General features: G+C 36.8%; 1 protein-coding gene across 6 annotated transcripts; it reads right to left on the reverse strand.

Annotated features, from left to right (window-relative positions):
* Positions 1-849: 849 nt before the first annotated feature.
* On the reverse strand, positions 850-11,517 carry LOC114135714 (aminoacylase-1A). Of its 6 annotated transcripts, XM_028003239.1 has the most exons (16): positions 11,367-11,517; positions 11,151-11,278; positions 10,880-11,022; positions 9,385-9,449; positions 9,190-9,294; positions 9,002-9,096; positions 8,730-8,806; positions 7,980-8,069; positions 7,178-7,234; positions 7,005-7,078; positions 6,680-6,729; positions 5,739-5,883; positions 5,582-5,650; positions 5,368-5,447; positions 4,672-4,825; positions 4,074-4,575 (listed from the first exon to the last, which is right to left on the reverse strand). In XM_028003239.1, the coding sequence occupies exons 3-16, from the start codon at positions 11,004-11,006 to the stop codon at positions 4,411-4,413; spliced, it is 1,353 nt and encodes a 450-aa protein (XP_027859040.1). In that variant the 5' UTR covers positions 11,007-11,022; positions 11,151-11,278; positions 11,367-11,517; the 3' UTR covers positions 4,074-4,410. The 6 variants fall into 6 exon arrangements, 5 of the variants coding, with proteins under 5 accessions (XP_027859044.1, XP_027859040.1, XP_027859041.1 ...); XR_003593643.1 differs by lacking the exons at positions 4,074-4,575; positions 4,672-4,825 and adding exons at positions 850-1,205; positions 1,591-1,739 and having other exon boundaries at positions 11,151-11,406; XM_028003240.1 differs by having other exon boundaries at positions 4,672-4,732; positions 11,151-11,405.
* Positions 11,518-12,617: the final 1,100 nt, after the last annotated feature.

Genomic DNA, 12,617 nt, shown 5'->3' on the forward strand with positions numbered 1-12,617 from the left:
TGAGGGTTAGCAGCTCTCCCCTCAAGCATGAAACTAAACCCTGAGATGCTGCAGATGTACAAACGAGATGCTTTTTAGGATGAACGGTAACCTCTTTAATAGATTTGCAAATTGATTTCATTCTTTCTTTTTACATACTTATAAGGTGAGGTTTTTTCTGTTGCTCGTGTGCTCTAAAGGCATAAGTCACTGTCTTTTTTGCAATATGTTTGGGAGAAATATGTAAGTAATGGACCTGTAATGCATATTCTTCTATTAAAATATTTAGAAAGAATCAACCTTCATTCAAGCAAAATTATTCAGTGGCATCACTTACAAGTCCCATAAAATAACTATACCTGAAGCCATGGTATAATCAACTCTTTGAAACACCAGGAAATTTAAAATAAAAATCTATACTCTGTCATAAAACAGACATGTGGTTGAATCAAGACAGAAATGCTCCATTAGACACAAAATCAACCATCTTCCAATGTCTATCAAGGTCTCTAGGCCTAAAACCTGTGAGGTAGTGTATATTCAACATTGTGGAGTATTGGAGAAAAGGACTGAGCCATGCAAAATGCATGGGTGGCTCTAGCACCACCTTCAAGGCACAGCTCCACTTTGAGCACTTTCCAAGTACCCAAGCTTCTCCCTCACAGAGCAGTTCCTCCACTCAACTCCTTCAGACTAGCCAGTACTAGGCATAACTTACAGTATTTTAAATCATATTTGATATATGCAGCCTTTTAATAACACCTGAAGGAAACATAGTTATTTATTTGTGCTATATAGTAGCACTATGTGGCTAAAAAACACACAAGGTTACTTTAAAAATTAATGTTGGATATTCTCTTCACTTTAGAATAAATTAAACAATGGATTGTTTAATGTTTCCAGCATTAGAATATGTTAATGCAGAACAACAACATTTCATTTTAGAAACGTTTACACATTTTAAATAGCTAGGACTGTCATCGTGGAGGGTGCTTAAGTGTACACATTTCTGCTTTTCCATATTTGCCAAAATTTTCCCAAATTAACAGCAAAAGCAACATGTCCTCTGCAAACTGCTAAGCAGCAGCAATGCGATGCACAGCACGGCGTTCTCATGCTCGACAGCCGGCAGGATGACTGCACCTGCCCCCTCTGGGAGGAAGGATGTGGCTTCTGCTTTTATTCGTCTCCCTGACGGCCCCATGTGTTAAGGCTGCTGTCATGTCCTGGGGAGAGAGAAGACTAATTACTGGCTGCTCAGTCTTCGTGTCGGTGGCCCCCCCTTTGAGAGACATGCTCAGTTAATTGGAGAACAAATCCACAGAGGGCTGTGCTGAAGATAAGACTGACCTTAACCTAATGTAAACAACATAATACATCAAATATGTTGTTTATTTCTCACCTCTTTCTGTTGTTATTCTTCCAGTTCAAAAAGGTATTCCCTCTTTATAAGCTATTTTGAGCACACAAATTAAAACTGTGGGCCAATTTGTCAGTTTTCATAAAAACATTCGTGCTTCCACATCTTAACAATGTAACACTAATAACCCTGATGAATAGTAGATATTTGACTTGGATGTTAAACTTTACAACTAGAAAAAAGCTCTATACCTGTATAGTCAGATCTGAGCTGCAGCAGTAAGGCTCAGGAGCTCAGGGTTCCCACAGCGCTAAACTCTCCTTCTCAATATGCTGTTCACATCCGCCAGGATTCTCATTGTGTCTGGATAAATCTGACCCATTTTGCAAGGAAATGTCTGCTATAGGGAAACATTATGCAGCATATTCAGAGTCCTACTACAAACATCACAACTTCATTTCAGGACAGTAAAAACCTTAAGCAAAGGCCATATGAAACCTTTTTACTGCATCTACATATGTGTTCAGGACCCATTCAAAGGAAATTTTAGTAGGGAAGCATGAAGATGTAAAATAATGAACCTATAAATAACCTCATAAGCATTATCATCATTATAAATGTAGGAATGTAATGCCTTTTAACTTTGTGACATGCTATAGAAGCGCCTTGCAATTAGTGCTGCAAGTCTGGGTATGTCTCTACCAGCTTCATGCATCCAAAAGCTGAAAATGTTTCCCCATTCTTTATTACATAATAGCTGAAGCTCAGAAACAGCATCTGTGCACATCAATTCTCAAGCAATACCACAGATTCTCAAACAGATTGAGGTCTGAACTTTGACTGGGCCATTCTGAAATGCGGTGACCAGTTCCTTTTTAGCTCTGGTTATGCACTAGGTTTAAGTTTGTTATCCAACAACATGATCTGCCAACATCATGTTTTGCAAAAGGGTAGTGTGGTTAGGGTGGACTTTTAGCTTTACTCCACAAACAATATTTTCAATGTAAAGAGTTTAATTTAGAGATATATGAGCAGAACACCTACTTCCACGTCATTTGAATGGATTGTGGCAAACTGCAAAGATGACTTCTTCTGATAATGGGTTTCTTTTTGCCGATGTGCCATAAACTCAAGATCTCTGGGCCTGTTAGTTGCCCTGGATGTAGTGTCACCTCCAGAAAATTTTTATCAGAATGGCTAGGACAGGCCAAGGAAAAATTTAAGGGGGAGCACTAAATATATCTTAAGACATACAGATAGATATACAGATTAAAGCGTTCCTCCCCTGTTCTGTTAGTTTAGGTGGACAGCCACGTCTTGGTTACCTTCTGAAGCCAGTTTGTTGTACTGAATTTTACTTATGGATTTCAGAGTTGAGTAAAAGTAGGACCTCACACTTTTATATATATTTTATCATTTTCCTTCCACATCACAGTAATGTAATACTTTGTGTTGTTTTATTACAGACAATCCCAGTACATATATTGAAGCTTTTACTCTAATATGACAAATGATTTAAAAGGTATTTAATTAATTTTGTAAGGCAGTGATTTTAACCACCCTGCACTAACGGCATGTCACCACAACAAGTGAAGCTGCAGTGCCAGGTCCCTGGGTCTTTAGGATTGCAGCAACAAAGGAACTTGAGTGTAAAACTCATCTTCTCGTCTCATGAATATCTTCTTACCCCCTGGAGTATTTTCAGCTAAATGAGTGGAAACATCTGCCAAAGGACAATGTGAACATGTTTCTGCCTCCCTGTTTTCACTGCCTTCCTTCTAGTTGCTAACAAATTAAACATCCATTAACAGACAACACAGTAACAAGAAAGCAGTGGCTGAGAAACTTATCATTTCAGTCAATTTATTTGACCAAATTCAAGTGAATTAATTCTTTGTGCTCACTTCACCCTGTGAATCTGATACTACAGTTTGAAATTAGGCCTCCCTGATTGTATTTTATTGTACTGAACATCTTCAGAAAGTGCCCACACTGTGAAACCCCAGATTAATCTCTCTTTTCTGTGTTGTCAACTAAATTAACCATCTCTAGTGTTCGTAGCTGTAATTTATCAAGACAGTGTTGAGTGAACTCTTCTTTTTTTCTCCCAACTGGACTCTAATTTTGAGGTGTTCAAACTATAGGCAGCACTGATGGCTTTAATCATTTATTGATGTAGTTGCAAATCTGTTTCGTCCCAGAGGCAGATTAGCACCTCAGGTGGAGGTTAATTGCTTGCAATAAACAGACGATGTAATTAAACCTCTCATTTATGTGGCCTCTGATTAGACACATGACCAATATTGAATTTAAGGTACAAGTTGAAAGCATGTCCCTGACAAAATCCACATTACACACAACAATATACAATTGTAGGCCATAAATTGCCAAGGATTACTTCAAAACTTTCACAAAAGACAAATAATGCCAGCATAAAAGAAACACCAGATTTAAATCTTGACATTCCTAAGCAACAGTGCCAGCCACAGACAAATTACGTCAACTTGTTTTCTTCATCCCGTTAAGATGTTTTAGAGTTAATTTTTTGGGCAATAAGTGATTTCAGCTGAAAAGCATATAATATGATCTGAAAAGCAACTATGAGACTCATCGTAATTCAGCAAGAAGCTTCAGAGATCCAGAGCTTTGGTTAGAAAATCCATGCCCTTGTCAAATTTGACATTTGTGGAAAACAAGCAAGTAAGTCTTGGGTAAAAGACAAAACAAACAAATGTCTTCATTATTCTATTGTTTATTAAACAAGATTGTATTTGTTGAACAATCATTTACAATTAAATAAATGTGTGATCTTCATCACATAACGGTTATACAAGTGAAAACAATCTTTAGCACAATAGGTGATTTTTTCTTTAGGATGATATGGATCTGATAGAATTTGATGTAATTCAAAACTACCTGAGAATAATCCAAAATTAAGAAATGTCAAAGTTTAAGTGCTCAGTTTGGCTTAATCATATACATGTTGTTATTCTTTGGTAATCTCTGCAAATTCCTCAAGTTAAATATTCATATAGCCAGTGAAAAGTGTTTCAGTGAGGATTAAAGATCGACTAAGCCTCGTCAGGTGAGACAGGAACGGCAGTCAGAGCTGGGATGAGCCTCTCGTACACGCCGATGCCGTTCAGGAAGACTAGCTCATTCAGGTGTTCGTTATGATCGTGCAGCAGAATGGGGGTCCTGTTCATTGGAGAAAAGCCAATGGCAGGGATACCCACCTGGAGTAATTAAAAAACAGGTCAGAGGCAGGGACTGATTCAATTGTGTAATTTTAAATGGTAACAAAAAGGCTGCAGGGTTTTTTTTATACTCACTGCTCTGATGAAACGGCTGTCGGTGGCAGCTGGGAATATCTCCTTTTCCAAAGTCATATTCCTGCAGTAGAGATGATGGTATGATGCATAACAAATGCAAAGCATTTCCAGGCACTGTGATGAATAAATAAAACTGTTCCTCGCCAACTCGCAACTGCAGCAAATTTGAGAAAACTTATGAAGGAAAAATGTTAGAAGGGTTGTCCAAACTAAAATACTGAAGAAAATATCTAAATGTTATGCTTGAGTACTGCATGCAGGTAAAAGTCGCACATTTACTCTACACCAGCAGAACTGATTTACAGTAAACTTAAAGAAGATGCAATAAATGGAGGCAAATGTTCCAATAGCTCAGCATTTTTGAAATAACTTTGAGGAGAGTTAAATTCATTTGTATAAGAATGCATTTATTGGTCATTTTCTCTCATTAACACAGGGTTCCATGAGTACGTCTATATTTAGGCCAATATGTATAATTTTGTGTGTGGAATAGATGAAATAAAATGCAGTACTCCAAGTTCTTATCCTAAATTCAAAGTTGTGCACCCTGTTTCCACATATAGTTCCAGTTGGTTTTTGCATTGAGTCCATCCCAAAAAAAAGAACTGATCGATTAAACAGTTAAAAACTACCAAAAATAATCTGACATTCGAATGGAGGATTTACAATTAAACATCTGACCTGCACAGTACTCACAATGACTTGCAGGCGGCACTGAATGCGCTCCACCAGGGATCGTTCTCAGCAGTGGATGTGAGGTTCTGGTTCATGTGTTTCTGCAAAGAAACTATTTAGTTTCATTCAACAAAACCAAACAGACCAGCAAGGAATGAATCACTGAGAGAAGCAGCCAACAGTAGATCACATAGTTCAGTAGATTGTTTGTCTAATCTGGAGGAAATTCACTGACCTGAGCAAACTCATACGTGACATCATCTCCTGCATCTTTACACCACTGCTTGATCTGCTTTTCAAACTCCTGATGGGGAGTTTAATGTTTAGAGTTTGCATTAAATATGAGGGTTGGTCACCGTGGAGTTACATGTCAATACTGCAACATTACGCACCTGGAGGTTTACTGTGGGTGGGATTCTTAAGTCGAAGCTGACATCCATTTCAGCTGGAATGACATTGTAGGCCACACCGCCTTTAACCATGGTCATATTCACAGTGGTGACGTCTCCCAGTGTGAAACACTCACTGGTGTTTAACCTGGCAGACATAACAAGGGCAGTGAGAAACGCCATATTCAAAAAGGAAAACTATGACTGCCACAGGAGGGCAACTACAACCATTAAAAAATATATAAAATCAGGACAAACATGGATATTTAATAAAAATTATGCATAATAATAGGAAATAGAAGTAAAATGATTAAAACAAATGTAAAACTTTCTGTAAAATGTAATAAAGAATGATGCAATTCACGGTGAAGAAGAAAAATAGGATGTTCCCACATTTATTCACACAAAATTGTTAAAATAACCATCAAAGCAGCTGTTTATGAACCTGCCAGAGACCTTCAGGAAGAAATTTGTTTAGCTTCTGGTAAGAGAGTAAAAGAGGTCTCAAAGAAAATTCAAATGAACAAATTTGCCATGAAAAATACTTGGACGTTCAAGTTCACCCTGAGAGTAGACCGCAAGATGCTGGACGAAGTCTCCAAAAACCCAAACTGCTACAGTTGAAATGAAAGTATTCAGCTGGCCTCTCACGCCATTATTTACAAATTATGATGCCTGCTTGTGCACCTCTGAAAACTCTGCTTACAGTTTACACGGACAAGATCGGTTTTTGAAAGTTGTTATTGAAATTTCAAAGCTCAATATCACTGAAAAAAAAAGATATTTCTTTTACATTTCTTAACATAATTAATAATACTAGTACATCACACCTTCTTACTCTTTTTAAACTAAAGCAAGCTGGGAAATGAATAATGTGTAATATAAAAAAATTCAGACTTTCACAAAAAAGACAATTTAAAGCAGGGAAATCGAAACTATCTCACCGGTGTTTCTCCTTCTCTCTGAAGTCCAGAAAAGAGTTGATGACTTGTCGCTGCAACAAAGAAAAGAAACTGATCCGTTTTGTCTAAGCTAGTCTTTGTAATGAGAAAATTTGTGATTCAATGATTTTATTGATTGTAAGCTTGGCAGAAGATTTACTTTTATACAATTGATTTACGCTAAGGTTTGTGATTTGTACTATTAAAAATGATCAGTTCTGCTAAAACAAAAAACACAAAAAAAAACACCTCAGTGCAAAAAATATTTGAAGCAAAAGAATGGCCATGTTTTTTTAAAACATGTTGGAGAAAAATGAAAGGATCTTACAAGTTTTTCTGCAGCTGTGTTTTCCACAAACCTAGAGCCATGACCAGGACTTCCCGGGCAGCGGACAGTAATCCCTGAAAAGGAGACAGTGGTCAGGTTTCCTTTTCATTCTTGGGCAGAAAGAGTGAAAGCCGTGCAGGAGCCTTACATCCTCATTTGTGTTGCATACTCACACCAGGGGTTCCTTTCTCCATAAAACACAGTGAAAGCCTCACCAGGATTGGCCAGACCTCCAGAATACAAACAAAAAACATAAGATCAGCATGAAGAGAGCAAATCAAAGAAAATAGATTACAGAGCACAGACTAGCAGCAGCAACGCTAGTGGTACATAAAGAAAGATAAAATATGTTAATTTAAAACAGCTTAGAGGAAAATTCAGGCACAAACATTTTACTGTGACGATGAGATTTAACTGAACACATACCATCTCTGAAAAGGGTTTTAAATAAGTTCACTATGAATTTATGGCAAGTATTTCTACAAAACTCATAAGATCCACCAGATAGACTGACAGATCTCTTTACACTATGGGATGGAGAATAAAGAGTGGAAATCTAAACAATAAGAAAATCCATGCTATATTTTCATATTCCATTTGTATCCAGGATAGAAAAATACCTGGACAAAATTTTAGACTCTGAAGGAACCCCTATCGTCTCATTACAAATTCTTCAAAGATTTTTTAAATTCCTGCTTTACAATTTAGATTATCAAGCAGGCTTCAAGGAAGATATGTATTAGAGACCTTTGATCTCTTACATGATCAAATAGTAACGTAACTCTGCGTTAATTCCTCCTTAAAATGTAATCCTGTTTATTGCATAATAGTTGTTAAGTATGCTTCGTTTACGGTCCAGATGCTTCTCGTAACTACTGTTCTGTGGGCTCAATTTAATTTAATCCAAAGACATGTCTTTTTTTTAAAGAATAATATATAAGCCCATGCGAATGCATAAAAAAATAGTAAAGATACCTTCATCCAGAGAAAAGCCGATGTTTAACTTTTGAAACTCTGGATGCGTCACAAATGTTTCCATTCCCTTATGGCCTCCAACTTCTTCATCTGAAAAAAAAAATCTCATAGTCAGAGTTGTGAAAGTTTTAAACACATTTTTTTTTTTACTGAAAGATAATCTAGTTTTAACAGTTGCATTGAATTTTTCAGTCAGTTTCAACTCTGGCCACATGTATAGTTTTCCCTGGTAAATTTGCTCCATAAATTTTATAATGTATTTTATAACATTACAGAAAAACACTTACCCTTTACAGATACAGAGAGAGTGTTCTACTTTATTTTATTTTTTTGTAAAATGCCCTGGTACTTCAAAGTGTTCATAAAGCCTTGAACTCTTAAGAAGTAAAACAAGCCCACAGCAACACACATCCTCTACTACACATACATAACAGTGGACAAAAGGTGATTTGCCATATATTCATCCTTTGTTTCATGTCAAGTCCACCTGCAGGTTTCCAGATAAAGTTCCAGCACAAATTAGCATAGTCTGGAAGTTTATGATGAGCAAAAAGATTTGTTCTGACATTATTCCTAAACCTAGATTTTCCTAATTGTTGTTGTGTAGACTTAGAGGCCTCAAGGTGTCATTTTTTAGCCTTTTTGTCTTCTTGCACGCCATCATGCTTTCCAGTGAAAGACACTTTATGACATCCTTCTAAAGTCCTGAATAGATGATGTATGAAGTGTGGACCCAGTCAAATAACTTACCAGGAACAAACATTAAATGCACAGTGCGTGTCGGTTTCCATCCCTGCGCCTTCAGTCTTCTGACCGCCTGAATGTATCTATACAGACAACAAATACCCAACTCAGCACGTATTATGACAAAGAAACCATCTGAATAGACAAGAGAGCAGGTTCAGTGATTAAACAAGTTGTTCTCACTGCACATGAACACAAGTGAAGATCACAACAACACTAGAGTAAAAATTCTGTTTAATAAGAGAAGCTATTGAGGCAGTTTTTATTTTTATACCCACTGTATAGTCACACATTTCATGTCCTGAGATCCACGGGCAAAAATGTTACCCTCAGCATCTTTCATAGCACTGAAAGCATCGTATTTCCAGTGCTCCTGGAGAAGAGATTGATACCAAGTCTATTCTTTACTCATCTGTTTCAGGTAATAACAGGACAGTAACTCACAGAACTGAGGTCAAGCTCGTACCTGGTAAACAGGTACAACATCTGTGTGGGAGTTCAGTAAGACGGATTTTAGGGTGGGTTTCGTCCCTTCCCATGTCATGATAGATACAACTCTGCCTGGACAGACCTGAGAGCAGATGGACGGGTGAATTAAGAAACATCTGTCACAAGCTTACAGATATCTTGCATCTGATCATCATATCATGAAGTAAATCACCTCAATCTTTTTCATGGGAAGCTCCAGCTCCTCGGCTATTCTGTCCAAGAACCTGAGAGCAGAATCTACAAATGAAAAAACACACAGCTAGTTTTAACATTAATAGATATGTTCAAATTCTCTGGCACTAATCTTTTTCTTGTTGGTTATTTACTGCTGTGGAAGGTTAGTATAATAATAAAAAATACAAATTTATAAACCAGCTATGTTGTAACACTTCTGCATGTTTTAGAGACTTCTAAATCCCAATACGACGAAATGAGAGAGTCCAGAAGAAATACGCTGAAACACAGTTTCTCAAGCTGATTTTCCTGTTTTAAAAATAAAAATAGCAAAATTGGTATGGTTGAGTTTCTTGACATTGTGTTTTTGAGACAGAGAAGTTAATTTTTTTTAAGGTTTTGTGTTGCTGCGGTTTTTGTTCACAAAACTGAGACAGCAAAAGGGAAACAGCATGGAAATAATGTACAGAGGTCAAGAACTGAAATCCAGACAGCTGGTTGAAAACAAACCTCTTCCGTATCTGGGGCCGTCGCTTTACTCCAGCACCAAAAACTAACTATTTTTCTAAACTTTATACATTTATTTATTTTATGCACATTTTTGTGTTCTTGCTTGTCTGTATGAATAACTTTTTTGGGTGTGAAATAGCACTAAAGAAAGAGCGCCTCCTAGAGTCACAACAAAAGATATAAACAGACAAATGTTTTGTTTCACTTTGTCTTTGACTTTTTTATTATTACCTTAAAAAAGCGTTTTATATTTAAGCTTAAATTTCTGCTTATCATTTTAATATAGAAAAAACTGTTTAATTTTTTTTACTTAAAATTTAAATATTTTAGAAACTTGCTTTTTGTTTTTTCATTACTAGATGCAGATGAGAACATCCCACTTTGGAAGCAGGTATGAACTAATAATGTATTTGTACCAGAAAAAGCAATATGTTGTACAGAGATTTGCACAGACAGAGCTTAAGTACAAATCTCTGTCTGTCCTTAAGCTCCATACAGACAGAGATTTAGGTACTTTTTATTTCATTTCATTTAAAGAACTTTAAACTGCAGACATGGTACAAAAATTGAGGAACTGAATTCATAGGTGTTTACAATCTTTGTTTACATCAATACTGGTGTCCATGCCTATTCCTAGCTGCTATTGCCAGTTCTCTTGTGTTTGAACCCATTTCAGGGACATACTACGTTTTTGCTTCAGGTGAAAATTTCAGCTTTGTGCCAAACTGTGGGCATATAATGTGTAACTCATGTAGATAAGAAGTGGACTTTGATAAAGGAACAGGTAATACAACAACCTGCTTCAACAACAGAATAAGCTTTAAAGACATTTTCAACAAAGTTTCACTGTGCAATATGTAGCACATAAATATTTGTATTGGTCAAATATTAGCAACATTAGAAAGTAGTGAAAATAAACAAAGCTTGTTGGAGGGATATTTAAACATATGATTTTACTCTGCTTGTGACAAAAGGAGTCTCACCATAGTCAGGGGCAGGGTGGACGGTTTTAAGACGAAGGTATTCCCTGAACAGAGCCACAGAGGGGTCCTCTCCTTCGGGGGAGCCCTGACCCCCTCCAATGACTGGACCGTCCTTGTCAGGTAGCATGGTGTGATTTTACTCCCTTAAAAACACGAAACCGCATTTTACGGTAAACTGTGCCAGTATACAAGACAAGAAGGGTCCAATTATATTTCATATCTAGACACTGAACTCGGTTATATGTGGAGGCTGTCGGAGCAGATACCATACCTGTTTTCCGCTCTCAGGTCTGCTGGTAAATGTCACGCTAAGAATCGGCTAGCCTTGTGAAAGGTAACCTGAGCTCCAGCAGCAGTGGCAGCTTCCTCCGAGCTGCTCATTAACCAGCTTAAGCCAAACTGTCGGCGCAAGAGGTCAAATAGAATATATGTGCATATTTATTTTACTTTTAAGGATTAGTTAAGATTACTCACTGCCTGTACTCACCAGAGGCAGTCAACCCACAAACAGTAAACAGCCTGTAGGGGGATTTCACCTCTTCTTAAACAACACTTTGTTCTCTTAAAAAGCCAAAAAAAAAAAAAAAAAAAAACTAAAGTTTTGGAGTTTACACTCATTTACACTCCTTGACTCTAATATTCATAAATAATTTAAAGTAATTCTTCAAACATAATATTTTCAAAAAAGAAACGTAAAACACCCCTAATTTGGGCTATACCATTTCTCAACTGTGACGCAATCAAACACGCTTCGGCCAGTGTGGCAAGCCCATTTATCATTTAATAGTTGTAACGCGTCCTTATTCAGCACTTGCATACATCTCCTAATATCAGAGAGGTGATGTATTTAATTAAAAGAGTGAAACTAAGATATCACCTAAATTGAGTTTTATTACATTATCAGAATATTACATGAAATGAAATAAAGATGAAAACGCAACCACAGAGAAGACTGTTGGTAATCGCAAGTCATTGCCATACAACTGGTTATTGACAGAGTTCTGTATGTAGAAACTCCTGAACCATACACAACTTGACAAGTTTCTTACCACTGAGAAAAAGGATTTACTGTTGTTCAGTGGCCCAAATGTCTCTTAAATGACTTTGCATTTCATTTGGAAATAAAGGTCACAGTGTGTGAAGGAAGAGTTACACCTTAGCAGACCTACAGGCTGATCACCTTACCAGCTGCAATAATAACTGCATCCCTGCTATATGGATGCAATTATTATTGCGAAGGAATCCAAACTAAGTATTGAGTTAAAAAATCATGTAGTATATGATTAAACTTTTTTAGTAGGCTGGCATTTTTTCAAATAAAAATAAATTTCATTGATGGTAATATTCTAGAGTTCAGAGTAAGTTCAGTTTTGGTTTTCATTTGCTGTACACCACTATGTTATCAGAAATACCAACAAAAAAAATGGTTCATCTATGTGTAATGAATCTCTGTATTTCCCTTGATACATTTTTTTTAGCTAAATGGGGAAAAGCTCAAATAAATAGGAAAGGTGACATTTGTCCTTGCAAAAATGTCAGCATAAAACCCCAGTGTATTTGACCAGAGACCAGCCGATACCTATTCCTAGCTACTATTTTCAGGCTTCTAGTGTTTGAAACCATTTCAGGGACATACGTTTTCACTTCAGGTGAAAATTTCAGCTTTGCTCCAAACTGTGACCACATAATGTGTAACTGATGTAGATAAGAACTGGACTTTAACTCTAACATCACATAT

Source organism: Xiphophorus couchianus, chromosome 20 (genome assembly GCF_001444195.1).
Source record: "Xiphophorus couchianus chromosome 20, X_couchianus-1.0, whole genome shotgun sequence".
NCBI classification, from domain to species: Eukaryota; Metazoa; Chordata; class Actinopteri; order Cyprinodontiformes; family Poeciliidae; genus Xiphophorus; species Xiphophorus couchianus.

Coding starts and splice junctions, on each gene's coding strand:
- LOC114135714 (XM_028003239.1), bottom strand. CDS start 11,006: ATGCTACCTGACAAGGACGGTCCAGTCATTGGAGGGGGTCAGGGCTCC. Junction 9,295..9,384: donor TTCCCATGAAAAAGATTGAG/GTGATTTACTTC, acceptor ATCTGCTCTCAG/GTCTGTCCAGGCAGAGTTGT. Junction 8,070..8,729: donor GCATTTAATGTTTGTTCCTG/GTAAGTTATTTG, acceptor TTTTTTTTTCAG/ATGAAGAAGTTGGAGGCCAT.